General features: G+C 42.6%; 2 protein-coding genes across 3 annotated transcripts in view; both read left to right on the top strand.

Annotated features, from left to right (window-relative positions):
• Positions 1 to 4,648, top strand: part of LOC124017584 (small conductance calcium-activated potassium channel protein 2-like) — a 64,172-nt gene extending 59,524 nt beyond the window's left edge. For both annotated transcript variants that reach the window (XM_046332782.1, XM_046332783.1), the window contains 2 exons: positions 1,373 to 1,442; positions 3,978 to 4,648. In XM_046332782.1, the coding sequence (XP_046188738.1) occupies positions 1,373 to 1,442; positions 3,978 to 4,283 (376 nt within the window). In that variant the 3' untranslated portion in view covers positions 4,284 to 4,648. The remainder of the gene's footprint in view (positions 1 to 1,372; positions 1,443 to 3,977) is intronic.
• An 8,793-nt stretch (positions 4,649 to 13,441) lies between these two features.
• Positions 13,442 to 18,636, top strand: LOC124017579 (MARVEL domain-containing protein 2-like). The gene is made up of 6 exons (XM_046332780.1): positions 13,442 to 13,599; positions 14,245 to 15,465; positions 16,982 to 17,190; positions 17,411 to 17,582; positions 17,876 to 17,926; positions 18,248 to 18,636. Exons 2-6 carry the CDS (start codon positions 14,332 to 14,334, stop codon positions 18,362 to 18,364), a joined length of 1,683 nt encoding a protein of 560 aa, XP_046188736.1. The 5' UTR covers positions 13,442 to 13,599; positions 14,245 to 14,331; the 3' UTR covers positions 18,365 to 18,636.
• The last annotated feature ends 3,587 nt before the right edge of the window (positions 18,637 to 22,223 follow it).

A 22,223-nucleotide genomic window follows, 5' to 3' on the forward strand; every position in this document is an offset into this window, starting at 1 on the left:
CGGTTGTTTTGGTTTCCTTTTAATGTTCCATTTACCCTCATCCTCTGAATGGAATGACAAAAAGCATCAACATTACCACTGATGATGACATGGTAGTGGGGTGTCTGAAGAAAGTCAGAGGCATCTGGCAGTATGAGCTTGTTGGGGCTTGTCGGCTTGGCCAGTCCATTCATCAATGAAGTCGCCATCTATGATGTTACCATGATTAATATAGCTACAATATGTAGGCTATATTAACCTGCGTTGGCAGACCCATCCTTGCTCCTGATTTTGTATTAAACACATATCTTCAGGGTTTAGTTTTGGGGTGTGTTTTTTTTTACGGCAAATCAACACTCAGCCAAATCAGACACTCACAATAAAGAGCACAAATCAAGTGGTATCTTTACACACCATAGTAGTCCCCTGGTAAACAGTTTTAGAATATTTTTTGTACCCCGCTCGGGTCCTTTGTAACCCGCTTGGGCCAAACTGAGCCTCTCTCATCTCTCATTAGATGAACCCGAAAACAGAGCCTTTGCTGTGATCTCCCGATTTGCACATGAATGAATGTCCTTGAATGTCATTGCATCAGAATTAGCCCTATAGAGGACTTTCTACCTGATCAAGTCACCAGAATGTTGATCCACTGATTGACTGGTGTCATCCCTCCAAACCAACGCACAAATCTCCAAGGTATTTCAGTAGCCATTGAAAGTGACACACAATCCTTGAACCTTTATTTACCTTATCCTAGATAAGGAATCTCATTTCCAAGGGCGACCAGATCAAGAAGATCAGTGTTATAGGAAGTGTAGAGCGTCAAAATCATCAATCAACAAAGTAATTTAACGTAGCCACTGTGTTTTATCGGTCAGTGCCATAGATTCAGTTTAAAGTGCCACTGCAATGCATTATTGTATGTCACATTCACAGGCTCTGGCCCTTCCCCCACTAGCACCCTCCACAACATAAGTGTACGTCACTCACAAGTCATTGCAAGCTCACCCAATGACTGATGTTCCTCTGACGTCCTGCCACTCAGCTAGTTGGAAAGGTGTGACAGCTGGAAGCATAAAGAGTCATGTCACCTTTATGAAAGGCTTTATTTATACATTTTTATTGACAGAAGTGTGGGGGGGGGGGACTTATTTTGTTTTGACTCAGATTTCTTTGCATTTTTGCATGTGTTGGTATGGCGATGATCAAGACTGGGAATGCTTATATATGCATGCAGGCTCTCTCTCTCCTCAAGTGTTCCCAGAGAGTGTTCTCGTGACAAAGATGTGTTGCTTCTCCCCCCCCCCCTTCCACCCATCCACCTTCACCCTGATGACCGACCAACCAACCCCTGCCCTCTATCCCCACTCCAACCCCCCCTGCCTCTGCCCAGACTACGCAGTGTAAAGATGGAGCAGAGGAAACTCAACGATCAGGCCAACACGCTAGTGGACCTGGCGAAGGTAAGAAGACTGGGGTTTTTCAAAAGGGCCGCAGCTGGCCGCCAGCCACTGCATTGATGTGGGTGGCATTTGCACTCCAGGTGTCTGTTCTAAAATGTTCAGAAGATGGTGCTTTAATGTGTGTTTGCACTGCCGGACCCCCACCCCTCTCTCTACACATGTGGTTAAAGCAGTCTGTCTAGTCCTAGGGGATAGAGCATTGGATAGCCATGTAAATAACAGGTCAACTCTGCAACTGTATGTGCATTATTCAAACTTATCAGTAGTCATTACCCTGCAAACAAAAATGAGTTGTTAGGACGTCCCTGGAACCTCGCAAAATGGTCGCCCTTAAGTCATCAGGACGTTGTGTCATTGTCTTGGAGGTTTTGTGTAGTTCCCGGTTTATTCCCAGGACATCCCCAAGGACAATTTTAGGATTTTCTTGGGATGTTGTGTCATGGTTCTGTGGAGGTTTTGTCTAGTTCCTAGGTTGTTCCGGGAACGTCCCCAGGGACGATTTTAGGATGTTTTTATCTTTGACGCGTGGACGTTTTTGTCTAGTTCCCAGTTTGTTCCGGGGACATCCCCAAGGATGTTTATGGGACATTCGTAGAATGTTCTGTCATGTTCCCCTGGAGGTTGTCTATTTTCCCGGTTTGTTCTGGGAAAATCCCCAAGGACATTTTTAGGACATTCAAGGGATATTGTGTTATAGTCCCCTGATGGTTATCACATTTCAGGTAAGACCCAAATGCATACTGTGTTGGAGTAACAGTGTTTATTACAGCAACAGTGGCAGGCAAATGACAGATCAAGGCAGGCAGGGGTCGATAATGCAGAGTAGTGGGGCAAAGGTACAGGACGGCAGGCAGGCTCAGGGTCAGGCAGAAAAGGTAAAAAACAGGAAAAACAGGAACAATCAATAGACAGGAACAGAAGGAAAAATGCTGGTAGGCTTGACTAAACAAAACCAACTGGAAACAGACAAACAGAGAACACAGGTATAAGTACCCAGGGGATAATGGGGAAAATGGGCGACACCTGGAGGGGGGTGGAGACAAGCACAGGTGAAACAGATCAGGTGTGACAACGGTTTTATCTAGTTCCCGAGTTTGTTCTAAATGTTCTTGAGATGTTGTGTCATGGTCGCCTGGAGGTTTTGTCTAGTTCCCGATTTGTTCTGGGGATGTCCCAGAGGCCATTTCTAGAACATTCCTAGGATGTTGTGTCAAGGTCTCCTGGAGATTTTTGGGAACCATGACACAACGTACCGAGAACATACTAGTAAAACTGAGACATGGTCCTCATTGACGTCCTGGTAACTTACACAGAACTCGACAAAGGTCCCCAGAGAACGTTCCCTTGGGACCATCATGCGACGTCCTCTTGTTAAATGTTCCTTGGATAACGTCCTATCAGAACCAAATAGGAACCTTTACGTAACATTCCCTAATGGACATAAAAATAACCTGTACTGAACGTCCTATTATAGTCAAATGTCAAATGTTCCTAGAACCTTCTCAGAACATCAGTGGGGTAATGTCTCGCAAAAACCCTTAAAGGGACCTTATAGGAACGTTTCATTAGAATGCCCCCTGTTTGCTGGGTAGTAGCCTGTTCACTTAAACACACAGAAGGGCTTTGCTTTTCCGTGAAGTCGTTTGTAGATTATTCCCTCAGCGTATGATTCTCTGTTAATGACAGATATATATGATGAAAAGTTACCAATTAGCTCAGAGATCTGTATTCTCTCATTAATTTATCTGCAGGGCTATTAGTCTACGTTTTGACAAGACATCCTTGATCCTGAATTGTTCCAGAACTAGGACCGGTGGAATTTACAGATATAGAACACTTCCAAAATGCATATGTATATCAGGGATCATCAACTAGATTAATCTGTGAGACAATCTTTTCTTGAGCGGATGGTTAGGGTGCCGGAACATAATCATTTGTAGACTGCAAATTGATTGCTTGTAGCACAAACATATATCATATTTGACTGAAACAAAATCACACCAGTTGGGGAACCCTGCTGTATATGAATACACTTCCAGTGATTGAGTGTTTAGAAATAGCTGATAAAAAAAAAGATCCATCAAATTTGTTCTTGCCCTAGTTACTACCCCTTCTACCCCAGATATATTTCTCTTTCCTGTCAACTCTGATATTGAGATCCTTAGATTCAGATTCTAGTTGTTTGCCCTAACATGATTTATGTATTTATTTATTAATTAATTTGTTCGTTATTACCTCGTAAGGGGTCATGCGCAACTGATGTGAGATCAAAGCTACTAGGCTAATTTCTATCTTTGGCTCTTTGGCAGAAAGAGGCACCACACAATAATACTGATAGAATACAGTATTTACATATACATGCTTTGAGTGCAATTTATGGACCATACCAATAATACTGATAGAATACGATATTTACTTTTTAGTGCAATTTATGACAACTGTCAAATGACTACATTTTTATATAAACAGTAAATTCAGTTAGCATACAGTATACCGTAATAGATCCATCACCACCCCTCTCTCCTCCTCCTGCAGACCCAGAACGTGATGTACGACCTGGTGTCAGAGCTGCAGGAGCGCAGCGAGGAGCTAGACAAGCGCATCGGCATGTTGGAGGACAAGCTGGACTCGGTGACGGGCAGCCTACAGGCGCTGCCCTGCCTCATCTCCCAAGCCATAACCCAGCAGCAGCAGGAATTTCTGGACGGTTTCCTGCACCGCTTCCGGCCTGCCTCGCTGGGCTCAGAGCGCTCCGAACGCTCAGAGCGCTCCTGGACCTCTACCGCCCGCCGACGCCGCTCGCCCTCCACGGCGCCACACACCTCCTCTGACAGCGGCTAGCCCTTGAACCTGCCCTAAACCGCACCACCCCCACTACAACTTCTCCTTTGGAGCCCCATAGCGTTCCCCTAACCCTCCTGCCTTCGCATCCAAAAACAAACACCGCTGTGACTGAACTCCCAGGGCAGGACTGAACTAGAAACTGCTCCAATGCGAATGAGTGAAAACTTCGACACATCCTCTAAACAACAACCTAAATGACTTAAACCGAGACAAGTAGAGATATGGTTTATTTTTTAGCCATTGTATGGCTGTTCAAGTTAGCTTTTTTTTGTAAAAGCCCTTGTATAGTTAAACTGACTGAGTTCAGGTTCGCTGGGGTGAGAGCTGGCTATCACACCTGGGTGGGGTGGGAGGTGGGGGGGTGGGGCTGCCTGGAGGACAGAGGACACCTGCGTCTGCACGGAGGGTAACTTAAAAAACGGTGGACATTTGCCTTTGTTTTCCCCGTAAGTCAAGGTGGCGGTTTAAGAGGGCCTCTGAAAGCTCTGACGTCAGTTCAGTATTGAAACGCACTTAAAGGGAGGGGGGGAGGGGAGGGGGTTCATACAAAAGGAGAGCAAGGGGAATGCACATGACATTACTACTGAGTAGGAACATTTACACGAATGCCAATTTAAAAGTTTCAGTTTCCTTGTTCTTACCAAGGGAAAGTTGAGTGCGACTATCTTTTTTAGTTACATATTGACATGATTTTTCAGTGCCTGAATGTACAAATAGTAGAGGGTTATTTAATTACTAATTTCAGAGCAAGTTTTTGTAATGATGTTAACACTGAATACAAGCATTGCATTCCTTTTTCAGATACATTCCTCTTCAAAAACTCAAAGAAATTGTCTTAATGTAATGCATAACATTGCCTCCATTACACAATATCTCTAAATGTTTTGAAAACGTTTTTTCCCTCTTTTTCTACTTATACTAACCACTAAAATCTGAGTAGGTCAGAGAGAAAGACGAGTGAGAATGTCAGAGAGAGAGTTCACTTCAAGCTCGATGCTGTGCACTCAAATGCTCACGCAAAACTATGAAATGTAGTCTACCTTTTCCATCACTACAAATCAGAGCTTCCACAGGTCTTCAGATAATGGCATGGCTCAAAGTCTGCTGGTAAATAGCAACAGGCACTGACCGAACTGAGAAACCAAACCCACCCCTTGCATGGTTCTGTGCAAAAATGACGATGGAGCAAAACCTTTTGGATGGCTTGAAAATTTACACTTGGATTTTATGCTACTTTAGTTGTATTTTTTTTTTTTACTGAGATTTCTTTTTTATTAGGAAACTAGAATTTCTATAGTTGTAAATCTAGAGAGTTTCAGTAATGTGTTACTGTATAACAAATGCATTCCCTGTTTTAAAATGAAATATATATATATATATATATATATATATATATATATATATATATATATATATATATATATATATACAGTACCAGTCAAAAGTTTGGACACACAACTCATTCCAGGGTTTTTCTTGATTTTTACTATTTTCTACATTGTAGAATAATAGTGAAGACATCAACAATATGAAATAACACATATGGAATCATGTAGTAACCAAGTAGCCACCCTTTGCCTTGATGACAGCTTTGCACACCCTTGGCATTCTCTCAACCAGCTTCATAAAAGGTAGTCACCTGGAATGCATTTCAATTAACAGATGTGCCTTGTTAAAAGTTAATTTGTGGAATTTATTTAGTTCTTAGTGCTTTTTGAATCAATCAGTTATGTTGTGACAAGGTAGGGGTGGTATACAGAAGATAGCCCTATTTGGGAAAAGACCAAGTCCATATTTTGGCAAGAACAGCTCAAATAAACAAAGAGAAACGACAGTAAACATCATTATGTTAGGGTCAGTCAATCCGGAAAAGTTCAAGAACTTTGAAAGTGCATTCGCAAAAATCATCACGTGCTATGATGAAACTGGCTCTAATGAGGACGGCCACAGGAAAGGAAGACCCAGAGTTACCTCTGCTGCAGAGGATAAGTTCAAGTTACCTGCACCTCAGATTGCAGCCCAAATAAATGCTTCAGAGTTCAAGTAAGAGACACATTTCAACATCAACTGTTCAGAGGAGACTGTGTGAATCATTTATATCATTTATGGTCAATTATTTATTTTTTAACTAGGCAAGTCAGTTAAGAACAAATTCTTATTTACAATGACGGACGACACTGGGCCAATTGTGTGCCACCCTATGGGACTCCCAATCACGGCTGGATATGATGCAGCCTGGTTTCGAACGAGGGACTGCAGTGATGTCTCTTGCACTGATGCACTGATGCAGTGCCTTATACCACTGCGGTATTCGGGAGCCCCAATATTACTGCAAGGAAACCACTACAAAAGGACACCAATAATAAGAAGAGACTTGCTTGGGCCAAGGAACACGAGCAATAGACATTATATCAGTGAAAATCTGTCCTTTGGTCTGATGAGTCCAAATTTGAGATTTTTGGTTCCAACCGCCATGTCTTTGTGAGACGCAGAGTAGGTGAATGGATGATCTCTGCATGTGTGATGGTGTGGGAGTGCTTTGCTGGTGACACTGTCTGTGATGTATCTATAATTCAAGGCACACTTTACCAGCATGGCTACCACAGCATTCAGCAGCGATACGCCGTCCCATCTGGTTTGCGCTTAATTGGACTATCATTTCTTTTTCAACAGGACAATGATCCAAAACACACCTCCAGGGTATGTAAGGGCTATTTCACGAGGAAGGAGAGTGATTGAGTGCTGCATCAGATTACCTGGCCTTCACCCAACCACAACCCAATTGTGATGGTTTGGGATTAGTTGGACTGCAGAGTGAAGGAAAAGCAGCCAACAAGTGCTCAGCATATGTGGGAACTCTTTCAAGACTGTTGGAAAAGCATTCCTCATGAAGCTGGATGAGAGAATGCCAAGAGTGTGCAAAGCTGTCATCAAGGCAAAGGGTGGATACTTCGAACAATCTAAAATACATTTGGATTTTTTTGGTTGCTACATCATTCCATGTGTTATTTCATAGTTTTGATGTCTTCTAATATTCTACATTGTAGAAAATAGTAAAAATCAATAAAAACCCTTGAATGGGTAGGTGTGTCCAAACTTTCGAGTGGTACTGTATATATAAACAAGTACTAAATAAATACTTGGATGGTTATAGACCATAGATTGGTTCACAGTACCAAGGTGTCCAAGATACTCATTACCTTGACCTCCTTCAAAAAGGTCATGGATCTCCCATTAATTTTTTTTTTTAAACGTTATCACTCAAGAGAACACTGTATTACGATATGGCTTTAGTAAGGAGAACAAACCATGTCAGCAAGTCTGTTAGACGTTGTAGTCTGACTTCCTCTGACCAGTTGACCAAGTTTGTACCTGTAAGCGTCTGCCAGCGGGCAGGCTGTCCAGAGAGAGAGAGCTCTTGGTTTAATAACATGTTCAGGTTGATGTGAATTGGACTTAATCAAGTGTGAATCTTTTTTTCTTTTTTTAAACTTGATTTAATCAAGCATGACTCTTCCCCCCCCTCTCCCTCCAACTGAGGGATATCACTCCATTACGTACAGTCTCTCTTTAAATCAGTGTTGCACCTTCAAGATGATTGGAGGGCTACTCCATTGTGCTCTCACCTGTTCCAAGCATACCGGGGTTACCCTCCTTGTATGTTTGAGATTTAACTCCTTCATCTGTCATCACCAAAAATAAAAGCTCCACAATGAATTATATTTTTCATTATGTTTTTGCTTCAACAACCGTTTTGATGGTGTGAAAATTTGGTCAATAGATGGGGGAACTCCCATGTCCCTCTCCACATTGCATTTAGTATGTGATACTTAGTTTAGCACCAGTAAACAGACAGAGGTGCTTGAATGTCCTCTCCAGAGAGTAGAGGTACTTCAGCTTGCAGAGAGGAAGCAAATAGAGAGAGAAAGATTAGAGCTATACCTAATTTACTGACAGATTTCTGTTTTGCCCCATAGGGTTTGGCAGCAGTGAGAGTGGGTGTCCCGTGAATATGACCTCATTGTGGAAGTCACAGAGCAAATGGGACTAATGTAATAACGCAGGGGCAGATGCAGCGGGGCGCAATGTTCAGAACATTACAGAAATCTAAAGAATAAAGTAATGTATAGACAGGGTATTGCTCTCTGTATTTCACATTATTACTAGAGAACTCAGTTCTAGACGTTACATTTCCTTATGACATGCCCCAGGGTTTTTCTACATGCTAACTGCCGAAACATCATTACAATAGCTGTTACAGCAAAATATAGTCCTCATTTTCTGAAAATGGAGTCCTCACTAAAAATGCAACAAATTTGCAAAGAGAGAGAGGGAAATTGATATTAATATGCTGATAATATCTGGTTCGGGCTAATAATCTGAATATAATAAAGAATTCGTAGGTCTTTCAAAGATAACAGGCTACTTAAAAAAAATAAAATAAAAATTACCTTTATTTTACTAGGCAAGTCAGTTAAGAACAAATTCTTATTTTCAATGACGGCCTAGGAACAGTGGGTTAACTGCCTGTTCAGGGGCAGAACGACAGATTTTGTACCTTGTCAGCTCGGGTATTTGAACTTGCAACCTTTCGGTTACTAGTCCAATGCTCTAACCACTAGGCTACCCTGCCGCCCCAAAGGCTCAAAGGCTGGCATCTGAAAATGTTTAAACTGGGTTAAAACAGGATGAAAACTCGAAAAGTGAAGTATACCATTATTATGTGTACACTGCCACATAATGCATTTGTAGAACCAGCTTTAATGGATGGCAATCGGGGATAGTATGTGCTCTGTATACAGTATGTTGTTCTTTCATTTGCAGGTAACAGTTGTACCCCAATGAGATGATTTTGCTCTCCAATTTTTGACAAACATTGGGATAACTAATATTTTGAAGGAAAAGTATTTGACAGTGCAAATAGTACTGTAAATACTTCTAAGTTAAACAAGTGTGTGGTACTTATCACCCTCACTACCTCTACAACCACACCCACAGTACATACTGCACCTCAGACTCCCTTTTGATAGAATAAGGTATCATCATAACACATTTCATGTAGTAATTGTAACTGAATGTGTGTTTGGCATCAGTTCTGTAAATCCATATTTGACAGTTTCCTCCATCCTCTCATGAGCACATTTGTTTTTGAGTGGAGCCCCCAGGAGCAGAGAAACTGGAACATGCTGTGCCAAGTGCCGACAGAGAGCCAGAATGGTGCTGTGTCAGCCATAGAAACGTGTGCTCCTCCTGTAAATAAATCCTGTGGAGGGGAATGTCCTGAAACATTACCAGAGTCTGTATTGAAACATAAACACAGTCCTCCAGGGGATATCTGGCTGCTTAGGCCCCATTCTAAGGTGAACTATGAGGTGTCGTCACAAATGGACAGGCACACCCATTAATGTACAGGCCCGGCTTATGTTTACATGTATAAAACAATCCCCTGACGCTAATTATATACAGTGTGACCAATCATGGGGGAGGTCATGACACACCTTTTTTCCCCCCAATATGTGTGGCCACTCCCCCCTCGGTATTATGCAACACTCACAGAGGCCTTGAAGTGTGAAAAGGCCAGTTTGGGACATCAGCCCTGGCATAGGAAGTAATTTATTGAATTATGTGCCCACTGCCACTCCCTGTCTGCCCTGGAGGCTACTACCAGCTGCAATATGCTAATACTCCTCCAATCACCTTCCACTAACGTGGTTGGGCATACACACCCTCGGAGTGTGGTATCAGGAAAATAACCTCACACTCAACATCAACAAAACTAAGGAGATGATTGTGGACTTCAGGAAACAGCAGAGGGAACACCCCCCTATCCACATCGATGGAACAGTAGTGGAGAGGGTAGTAAGTTCCTCGGCGTACACATCACAGACAAACTGAATTGGTCCACCCACACAGACAGCATCGTGAAGAAGGCGCAGCAGCGCCTCTTCAACCTCAGGAGGCTGAAGAAATTTGGCTTGTCACCTAAAGCACTCACAAACTTCTACAGATGCACAATCGAGAGCATCCTGTCGGGCTGTATCACCGCCTGGTACGGCAACTGCTCCGCCCACAACCGTAAGGCTCTCCAGAGGGTAGTGAGGTCTGCACAACGCATCTCCGGGGGCCAGCTACGTGCCCTCCAGGACACCTACACCACCCGATGTCACAGGAAGGCCATAAAGATCATCAAGGACAACAACCACCCGAGCCATTGCCTGTTCACCCCACTATCATCCAGAAGGCGAGGTCAGTACAGGTGCATCAAAGCTGGGACCGAGAGACTGAAAAACAGCTTCTATCTCAAGGCCATCAGACTGTTAAACAGCCACCACTAACATTGAGTGGCTGCTGCCAACTCAACTCTGCTGCCAACTCAACTCCAGCCACTTGAATAATGGGAATTGATGGGAAATGTAAAATATATCACTACCCACTTCAAACAATGCTACCTAATATAATGTTACATACCCTACATTATTAATCTCATATGTATATGTATATACTGTACCCTATATCATCTACTGCATCTTTATGTAATACATGTATCGCTAGCCACTTTAACTATGCCACTTTGTTTACATACTCATATGTATATACTGCACTCAATACCATCTACTGTATCTTGCCTATGCCAGTCTGTACCATCACTCATTCATATAGCTTTATGTACATATTCTTTATCCCCTTACACTTGTGTCTAAGGTAGTAGTTTTGGAATTGTTAGCTAGATTACTTGTTGGTTATTACTGCATTGTCGGAACTAGAAGCACAAGCATTTCGCTACACTCGCATTAACATCTGCTAACCATGTGTATGTGACAAATACAATTTTATTTGACGATATCAAAGAGGATAGGAATTTATCTATATATTTTCTGTCTTTTTTTCGACGGACAGTGGTGACTCGGAGGAGGAGGAGAAGTATAGGGGGCTTCCTGTGGAGATATTTCTTTGAGCGAGCGTCTCCCATTCCTGTATCCATCATCCTGGTCACTAGAAGGTCTGAGGGAAACAGGATGAAATGCTACAAATGAGCTCGTCTGTGGCAGGCTGCCGTGGCTCCTCTGCTTCCTTTCGCTGTGAAGAGGGAGAGGCCCATTTCCCGTGCCATGAGCCATGCGTCAGGGCCGGAGCCATGAAGTTGTGTGTGCATGTTTGTTGGACATGTCCTCCATCTGGCACAATCGCACCAACCAAGGCCAGTGATTCAGATCCATGATCAAATCTCACAATTTTAAAATGTTGCATATTGTTCATTGTCCATTTACAGTAATATCGAACACTTGCATCACTCCGCAGCCATCTGAATTGGTGTTTTGTCATCCCTTACAACAACCTCTACTCGGTGATCAAAGTCAGAGATACCAATACCGTTTAATAAACAAGGGAAGTCACTTAGAGCAAAAACATAATATCAGTTACAGAGAAACGTAATGTAACGAACAGATCTGATCCTCTGTCATGTGGAATAGAGTTCCCAGCTGTTCATTCTCTATCTACGTTACATTTCTATCTGCAATGCTCTCAACATTGTTCTCAACTGAACAAGTGACCTTCACCTTTCTCAAAAACACAACATCAACAGCAGCTGACTAGAAGTACAATGTACATAACAGACACGATCCACTGCCACCTGGAAAAGAGATTCATATCTATTATATGCATTCAATGTCTGTGTTCCCAACTGAACAGCAGAGGACAGGACTAGATGAGGTGGCTTGAGGCTGGGTAAGACCGTGGGGGGAATACAGTGCTCACTGAGGGGGTAGGAGGTTGCATGTGAGGGGGTCTCCCCATATAAATGTGCACATGGAACAAACTCGTTGCTTTGCTTAACGAGTGCCACTTCCCCGCAATATTCGGCTCATACCTGGCTCAAACTCGGGACCTCTGCTTTGCTATCACACGCGACCACGCTCCTTGACAACATTCCAACGGTTTGAGCTACCCAGAAGGTGGCTCCACTCGTGACATTTCATGCTAGCTGTCGAGTGAGCTTAGGGTACATTCTTAATATTGTACAATACCGTTGACCATGGAGGAAAACCTAGCTGGATGATAAAACAATGTCATTGTGCAACGCACTCTCATATCCACACTCATGATAGTGTCAGTTAGAGTGTCAGTGAGGTGCAACGGAATGGAGTTGCTCTATGTGAATTGTTGAGAGAAGACGATAATATCTTGATATCATTACTTAAAAAAAAAATCTTATTCCATACAGAAATGGTGTGGAATGTAAACATCAACCTCTGAGTGGTGCAGGGTGGAATCGGATTGATTGACTGATGGGTGGCTCAATACAGGTGGCGCTGGCCATTGTTTTGACGAATGTCACAGTCACGGCAGATTCTGAAGAACATAGACACAGAGGCAAGCATGAGGCCCAAACGCCATGCCTTACTTTCTATATCAGTCTAGGCATTCAAGGGGAAGCAAAATCTAGTTCGCTCAGCATCAGCAATTCCTAAATCATTCCAACCCTGGAGGGAAACTCCTCACTACAGGTGAGGTCTTGCGAGCTGCTGGTTTGGATCGAGGCACGGAGGGATTCAGGCTCGGCACTGAACCTGACAAAACTGAAAGTGAGTAAAGACAGACCTGTTGTCCAGCCATGTTCATATCAGAAGGAGAAAGTCAAAAGCCTTTTTATACAGTACATGACTGAGGAAACAGAGGCAAGAGAGGCAGGAACATGGCTGCTGGGGTTGTGCTCTCAGAACTGGAGAATGGTGCCCTCTAGTGCCAGACTTGGCTCTGTTTAGGTTATGATAATAGAATATAATTATAGATAAGCTATTTTGTAGATCTTAGATAGTGGTTGTAATGTGATTAATACCATTTGATTGATATCAAACTGAGGGGATGCCCCTGATAAATGTTTAGCATGTATTTTGTATTACCAGAGATAACCTTTTCAGAATAAACGTAACTCTTTCATAGGGAAATGTGACGTCTGTTCTCTTCTTAAACACATTCAAACACCTGTTGAAGTAAAATACACTGAGCGTCAGAGAAGTTTGGGAAGCTCTAGCTTTTGAATGTAAATATTTATAGCTGTTCTCCCACAGAAATTAGCCTAGCGGTCCCAGCCAATCAGCAGCATTAACAGAAGGCTGTTCAGGTTTAATGTTTAAGCTCTGCTTCCCTCTCAGCTCAACAGCCTGCAATAACAAAACTGAGTCACCTAAGAAGGTTTGGCTGGGCCTGCTGTATAGGCATCCATTTTGAGAAGGGTTTTTGCCTCACAGCACTCAAATGACTGCTAAACTCATAACTGGCCAGTGTGGAGCTTGCCCTTAGCCACAACAAGGTAAGCTGCCTACATTTTAAAGGAGATTTTTAACTTCTACATTATGATATATAAATCCGATTTTCACTGTAAAGAAAATCCTCAAGGGATTTATTTAAGACTTTATGTTGACAGTTATAAGTTGATCATTTGTGTAGACGTTAAGCCTAAGTGTACATTTGTGAAGGAGCCAAAGGTCAGTTTTAAGTCTCTTCTGTCTTGTGTGTTGAGTAGCCAACTGTAAAAATGCAGGGTCTGGACCAGAAAGCAATTTGGTTTTCTCCTTTTTTGAGTTGTGAGCGACTGACTGTACAATGTGATAAATGAGTTTTCCTCAGAATCCTGTGAGAAGCTATTGTATGCTGCTTTCCTAATGCTGTAAAGAAAAAAAAGTGTTACAAACATTCCACCATGGTCATTTTCTTTCTTAAGATCAAATATTCTTAGGGAGCACTATTTACAGCTGACATATAACTTATCTGTGCTACAGCATAAAGGGGAGTGAGTAGAAAATGATGTCATATAGGATTAATTGGTTGAAAAGTTTTTCAATATCAACCATTATTACAAGCAAAAAAATACACAGCACACGTATTCAAAAATGCTAAATCCTTATTACAATAGGACTAACCTTGTTGTGTTTGTGATCCTCTTTGATTCACACAGTTCCTCTATGACAAGAAATGGTATCTTTCTTCCATCCTCAATGATTAACTAAACCCAGAGCCCCCTTACTGTATATCAGCCCGTAGTATGAAAAGCTGGAATAAGATATTCAAGAGAGGAGACCCGGAGAGTGTGGATGGGAACTCCTCTTTGCAGAAAAACTCCTTGAACAACGCCCCGCTAGAGCTAACACCTCAGAGGGCCTTAGATGACGACCTTTCAGATGACGCAAACTCCACTGCCCACTCATCCAGCACTCCCCCATATGTACAAGGAGTGGGGAGTGGTGGGGACGAGGGGACCCTTAAGGACAGGTTGAGAACTCTCCTGCCCCAATCGTGGGGCAGTATTCTCCAGAAATGGAGCAATGGGGATGCTGACTCTGACCTGGGCTCCGCAGGGGTCAAGATTGTGCCCAATGGGACCAGGGTGAGTCCACCTGTCAGTCCCATACTGGAGAGGAGGTACTGGGACACTCAGGACTCACTGGGGACCTCCAGCAAGAGTTCCCATAGGCCCTTGTTGAGGGACGTTCCTATAGATAATGACCTACTCCATTATCTTCCAGGGGAATCAGAGCTGACCAGTATCCATCCAGCTGAGTACTATGCTGAGAAGGTGGAGGTCTACAAGCTGAAGTACTCTTATATGAAATCATGGCCTGGGTTACTGAGACTCCTGGCTGGGTTTGAACTTCTCTTTGGCGGTATGGTCCTTGCCTGTGTCTGTGCCTACATCCATAAGGACAGTGAGTGGTCGAACTCCTATGGACTGTACAATGGTGCATACAACAATGGATATGGCACATCGGGGAAGTCCTATAATGGACCTATGACTCTATTCGTGATAGCGGTGGTTGGGGTGGCGTGGATTGTAACCATCCTCCTACTGGTAATAGGGCTGACTATGTACTACCGTACCATCCTCCTGGACTCACCCTGGTGGCCTCTCACTGAAGGCGTCATCAACGTCGCCCTGTTCCTCCTCTACATGGCTGCTGGTATCGTGTACCTGAATGACCTCAACCGTGGGGGTTTGTGTTACATGACTATAGGTATTAACCCAATAATGTCCAGCCTGTGTCGGGTGGACGGAGGCCAGATGGCTGGCACGGCTTTCATCTTCATCAACATGCTGATGTACCTCATCAGCTTCCTGGTGTGTCTGAAGATGTGGAGGCACGAGGCCACCCGCAGGGAGATGGAGTTCTTTGAGAACCAGGTGGGTGGTTGGATTTGTTTTTAAATCCCAGTGTTCACTAATCCTTTATCATCTTTTTATTTTATTTTTTGGAGTTGTCATTTAGCATCTCACCATTCAAGTGAGGTACATTTAGTGTATTAATCTAATGTCTAGTGTATTAATCTAATTTGACACTCTACATTGCCCTTTCCTCTGACTGAGGTATGGCACTTATTACAGCAGGAACCTGACTCTTGCCCATTGGCATCTGGAAGTTGTGGGAATGGTGTCAGATTAATCAGCACTTAGAGGTCACGGAATGTACCGTTACTACTGGGAATGTGCCAACAATGACTTGGGTTTCAAAACAACAGTAGTGAAACTACTCATGTGGATACGTATGGGGACACCATTGTTTCATATAGCAGTGCAGCTGGCTGTTACAGCCCAAGTTTATTACTGTTTTTAAATAGTCCATCTTATCAGTTCTCGCAGCAACCAACTATAGGTAAAGAACAACAGAGAATGCATTAATAAGATAAGCAAGGGCGGAAGGTGAGGAGCGAAAACAGCGATTGCATCATTCAGCTGAGCTAATGTAACCAAATAAGCCAACTGAAGACAACATATAGGAACAATATGATTCTCTACCATACGTGTTGCATCTCTGGACCGTTAAAATTATTTATTTAGATAAGCTGAACAATGTCAAGCTGAACAATGTCATACAGTCACATACTGTACATAACTTCACACAGCTGCAGTTACTGTAAAGCAGGGATGGGGGTGGGGGCCACAAAAAAAATCTCAACTCATCATGAAGGGTCGAAGTGGCTCGAGGGTCTGAGTACCCACATGTGCAGTTAACAGCTAGTTTCCTGCAATTCTACACATTTTGCCACTGGGTGGAGATTATAGGAGGCTGCTGAGGGGAGGATGGCTCATAATAATGGCTGGAACGGAGCAAATGGAATGGCATCAAACCATGTGTTTGATGTATTTGATACCATTCCACTGATTCCACTCCAGTCATTACCACAAGCCCTTTATCCCCAATTAAGGTGCCACCAACCTCCTGTGGTGGAGATTCTTTCTCTCACAGTTTTTAATATGATATAATCTGAATGAGAGTGACTAACAAAATCAATGTGGGTCCACCGGTCAGTTATTCAACCATAATTATTACTAGTTTAGATAGCTGGCTACACTAATTTACCAATCTAAAAATGTTAGCTGACATGGCTAATTGAGTGACTGTCAGTCAGTGACTGACATAACAAGAGAAAAACTGCTGATGCGCTACAACATTTCGCAATTTAACCTTTTGTATTGTACTATTCTAACTCTCAACTGTAACCCCGACTGAATTCCTTTTTTTTAAATCCTCGGGCCTGCCAGTTGCCCATCCCTACTGTAGAGTGATCGCGTAAGAATGAGACAGGTTGCTTTCGCTATTTCGCTCTTTCAGCACAGTGTACATGTGTCATTGGATGCTCTGGTAGCTAATATACTCTGAGTTGCTGAATGATACCTTATGCTTCAACTTTGGCTTCAGGAGAATCTGAGGCCCATCCCTGTGGCCCAGACCAAATCTCCCAATCGGCAGACCAAGAGGATTGTATTTGAGGATGAGATGGACAGCTCAATGAGGGCAACCAAACTCCTCCACGTCACAGACTTTCAGCAAGAGGAGCCAGGCAGCCGGAACAGAGCCATCCCCACAGGGTACGCCCAGAAGCCCAGAGTCATCGCCGATTATGTCATGTGAGTGAGAGGACCTATGCCTAATATCCTGAGACAGATTTTGAGCAAGGATGACCGGCTCTCACTTAAGCTGAGGTGCATATGGAGAGACAGACTCAATGTCATTAGTGACTTTTAAAATGACAGAGTACTCGTATTTTGTGTAAATGTATTAAGCTTGGTGTAATAATGGTATGGTAGGTAATCTATCATAGTCTTGTGTCTTGTCTTATTCCTTAAGGAAGTATCTAGAAATCTCCTCTTTGGAGGATAGGGAGAAATACAAAGCTGTCTTCAATGACCAGTATCAGGAGTACAAGGACCTTCACAAAGAAATCAGTGAGACCCTCGTGAAGTTCAGAGAGCTGGATGCCATGATGGGTAAACTCCTCAAAGATGGCAACAGTCATGAGGTGAGTGATTTCATCTGCCACTTTAAATCTGGGCCTGAGGCTTGGTGTTTTTTTCTCGATCTCACTATGATAGGATACACCACGATAACTTTCCTCTGTCTGGAAGTGTAACTGCACTTCTCAGTATAAGTCGCATTTTTGTTATCTCACTGTCACGGCCACTGATAAATAAGAGATATGTTCTGAACAAAGGTTTCCATTAAAAATAGCATGTCTGGATGATACTATTTTTAAACATAAATATCTGCCATCCTTTTAACCAATTGAATTGTGGGTGTTTGTTCTGTCTGTAGGAGCAGAAAACAATCCAGCGGATTTTGAAGAAGTACGAGCAAAAAAAGAGTGTAAGTGATGGGCAGAGGTCCCTAACATTCCTCTCACGTTTCCTCGCTCACGCTGAGACAATTCCAAAAATCATTCAGCAATCATTTTCACATTCAACTGAGATTTATTAGAATTGTTACTGTTGTGTAAACACCCAGGTAGTATTATCTTTTTCAATAAAACTGCCCATTCATGCGAATAATATTGCTGCCACTTTGAAATGGGGCCTGTGGAAATGGTAATTTACCACATATACATCAAACAAAATCTGGGGCTATGAGGGAAAGCTGTGGAGTGATAGAGCTGCAGTCAAAACAATGTGTGTTTGTGTGACTTCACAGGACCCTGCCTTCCTGGAGAAGAAGGAACGATGTGACTATCTGAAAGCTAAATTAAGCCACATCAAGAACAGGATCCGCAATTTCGACCAAGACACCATGGCAAAGGGTCGGACGTGAAGAAATTAGCACGTACACAGAGGAAACAAAGGGGCCATTATTATTCTGTTCCTGTCACGTCTTCTCTGTGAGACTGTTATTTCAGCACTAATTGTGTTTTTGGCGTGTTCCTTAAGTAGGTTTCAGTAAATGGCTGTACAAATCAGTAAACTGTGTGTTGTTACATTATAGCCTGCAACACTTTTTGTGCTTACTGTAAAAATGACTTTCCCACGAATATTGTGTGTGAGTTTCAGTCATGAAGTGAATGAACTCATAAACTCATAAACGGAGCGCAGTTGTGTACATACCTTTGGACTGTTGTGAACAATGCTAACAGGGTCAATTCCCATTGCATCGGCAAGCATTGCATTTACACTTGTAGGCTTACAGGGCAATACACTATCAAATCCTTGGGAGAGTTTTTCATATGAAATTTAAAATATGAAATGCTAAAAGGGCAGTCGGGTACCAGCAATCAATTTGAAGCTGTTACACAGTAGGCTAATGACATGCCCCAGCTAGCACATTTGATTTCTTGGAAGTTGTGGGAATGCATGTTTTTGGTTTCACATTGGTTGTGGAGATGAAGCCATACGTTTTCTGACCGGTAAAACTGAACGTTTAAAAAAAAAAAATATCTGAGAACAGAAGTGACAATTTCGCCTGTTCTGGGAACGTTTAGTTTTAGGTTGCAGGGAGGTTCTGAGAACGTTTTACCCAGGTTCCATGAATGTTTTCCTGGGAGGTTTTATTACAGCTCTGATAATGGAAATCATAGGTTAACTGGAGGGTTTTAATTAACTTCCTTAAAACGTTCACTGAATGTTTCAATACGACTTTTAACAACACTACTAGCTTTTTTGGGTTAGCTTTTTTGAACACCAAGCACATAAGACACATGGAAATGTATTTCCTTAGGCATTAATTGTGCAAACACATTTATTTTTTATTGTAACACAGTATCAGTGAGATCCAAACCTATAATCTTTTGTTCTCGATCATTGGAATAAGTCCACTAAGTCACCAAGATGACGGTTTTTTTTACGCATCAAAGGCTGTTCCTTTTAGTCTATTCAAACAGACCCTATTTCAAAGGAAACAAGCACTCATTAAGATCAGAGATATATATATATATATTCCAATCTCAGCAGCAACAAAACTCTAATCTATCTTGTTAAGTGTGTTCAGGTGTGTTGGCCGATCCCCACTAATTGGCCAACACGCCTGAACACACTTAACAAGATAGAGGATAGAGAGTTGTTGCTGCTGAGAATGGAATATATATGTTTTTAAATCACATTCTTAGAATATTCTATGAACATTACTAAAGTTTTGTGTTTTTTTTATGGAATGTTGTTTCTTAACATTCTTGGAACAATTTGAGAACATGACTTTAAATAGAACCATGAGGAAACCTGTAGAAAATGTTATGCTGAAGTACTAAAATTCCCACAGAAGAATTGTTTTTCTTAATATTCTCTAAACTATTTGAGAATATTCCCAATGTCAAACAGGTTGGAGAATATTCCTAGAACATTACCAACATTTAATGTTTGACATTTCAGGAAAGGTTATGTTAAAGTAATAAGTAGTATGTTGATTTGTAGCTCAGTTGGTAGCGCATAGCACTTCTAATGCCAGGGTAGTGGGTTTGATTCCCAGGACCAACCATACATAAAATGAATGAAAGCATGAGTGTAGGTCGCTTAGGGTAAATGCATCTGCTAAATGACTTATACTATTAATAAAATATCAAGAAAATAAAGTTTGTTTGTCAGGTTCCTTAAATGTGCTGAGAATGTTCCAAAGCCAAGCAAATATCCTGCACCATTCCCAGAAAGTGTGGGGAAGGTTGTATGCAAAATAATTATAGGAGCACCACACTATCACCAAGCACTAAGAAGCATATGGTTCTCAGAACATTATGTGCTAGCTGGGGCAATAAGAATTGATGTATAAACATTTATTTTAGCAATTTTAATTGTTTTGTGTTGAATAAAAATGTATTAATGTCAAGAGTTATGCAGCTAGCCTATACAGAAGGTGCAAATGACAAAATCTTCCAGAAGTGTCATTTCTCTTCCACCTTTCCAAATGGCTCCACATTTTGAAGGAGAGAGCGGTCGTATTGAAGCAGACACAAGAGAAGGTAGGGTGCACATTCTTGTAGTTACGACTTGTAACGCCGTTTTGTGATGACTCTAAAGTCAACATTATGGCTTGGCTAAAGTAAAACACCACCATATAATTTTTCAACTAACCTGGTCTTGGCGATACTTTGTTCATTCTCGATTTGGTGAAAAAAGTGTATCTTATCAATGTCCATGTCCAGTTGCAGATAAAAAAAAAACATTTAAACAGAGAAAATTCCAAAATACACTGCTCAAAAAAATAAAGGGAACACTTAAACACCACAAGTCAATCACACTTCTGTGAAATCAAACTGTCCACTTAGGAAGCAACACTGACAATAAATTGCATATAATGTTGTGCAAATGGAATAGACAACAGGTAATAGGCATTTAGCAATACACCCCCAAAAAAGGAGTGGTTCTGCAGGTGGTGACCACAGACCACTTCTCAGTTCCTATGCTTCCTGGCTGATGTTTTGGTCACTTTTGAATGCTGTCGGTGCTTTCACTCTAGTGGTAGCATGAGACAGAGTCTACAGCCCACACAAGTGGCTCAGGTAGTGCAGCTCATCCAGGATGGCACATCAATACAAGTTGTGGCAAGAAGGTTTGCTGTGTCTGTCAGTGTAGTGTCCAGAGCATGGAGGCGCTACCAGGAGACAGGCCAGTACATCAGGAGACGTGGAGGAGGCCGTAGGAGGGCAACAACCCAGCAGCAGGACTGCTACCTCAGCCTTTGTGCAAGGAGGAGCAGTAGGAGCACTGCCAGAGCCCTGCAAAATGACCTCCAGCAGGCCACAAATGTGCATGTGTCTGCTCAAACGGTCAGAAACAGACTCCATGAGGGTGGTATGAGGGCCCGACGTCCACAGGCGAGGGTTTTGCTTACAGCCCAACACCGTGCGGGACGTTTGGCATTTGCCAGAGAACACCAAGATTGGCAAATTCGCCACTGGCACCCTGTGCTCTTCACAGATGAAAGCAGGTTCACACTGAGCACATGTGACAGACGTGACAGTCTGGAGACGCCGTGTAGAATGTTCTGCTGCCTGCAACATCCTCCAGCATGACCGGTTTGGCGGTGGGTCAGTCATGGTGTGGGGTGGCATTTCTTTGGGGGGCCGCACAGCCCTCCATGTGATCGCCAGAGGTAGCCTGACTGCCATTAGGTACCGATATGAGATCCTCAGACCCCCTGTGAGACCATATGCTGGTGCGGTTGGCCCTGGGTTCCTCCTAATGCAAGATAATGCTAGACCTCATGTGGCTGGAGTGTGTCAGCATTTTCTGCAAGACGAAGGCATTGATGCTATGTACTGGCCCGCCCGTTCCCCAGACTTGAATCCAATTGAGCACATCTGGGACATCATGTCTCACTCCATGCACCACAGACTGTCCAGGAGTCATCAAGAGCATGCCCAGGTGTTGTAGGGAGGTCATACAGGCTCGTGGAGGCCACACACACTTCTGAGACTCATTTTGACTTGTTTTAAGGACATTACATCAAAGTTGGATCAGCCTGTAGTGTGGTTTTCCACTTTAATTTTGAGTGTGACTCCAAATCCAGACCTCCATGGGTTGATAAATTTGATTTCCATTGATAATTTGTGTGATTTTGTTGTCAGCACATTCAACTATGTAAAGAAAAAAGTATTTAATAAGAATATTTAATTCATTCAGATCTAGGATGTGTTATTTTAGTGTTCCCTTTATTTTTTGAGCAGTGTATATTGTTTTGTACCGCG

This window comes from Oncorhynchus gorbuscha, unplaced genomic scaffold (assembly GCF_021184085.1).
Source record: "Oncorhynchus gorbuscha isolate QuinsamMale2020 ecotype Even-year unplaced genomic scaffold, OgorEven_v1.0 Un_scaffold_28:::fragment_2:::debris, whole genome shotgun sequence".
NCBI classification, from domain to species: domain Eukaryota; kingdom Metazoa; phylum Chordata; class Actinopteri; order Salmoniformes; family Salmonidae; genus Oncorhynchus; species Oncorhynchus gorbuscha.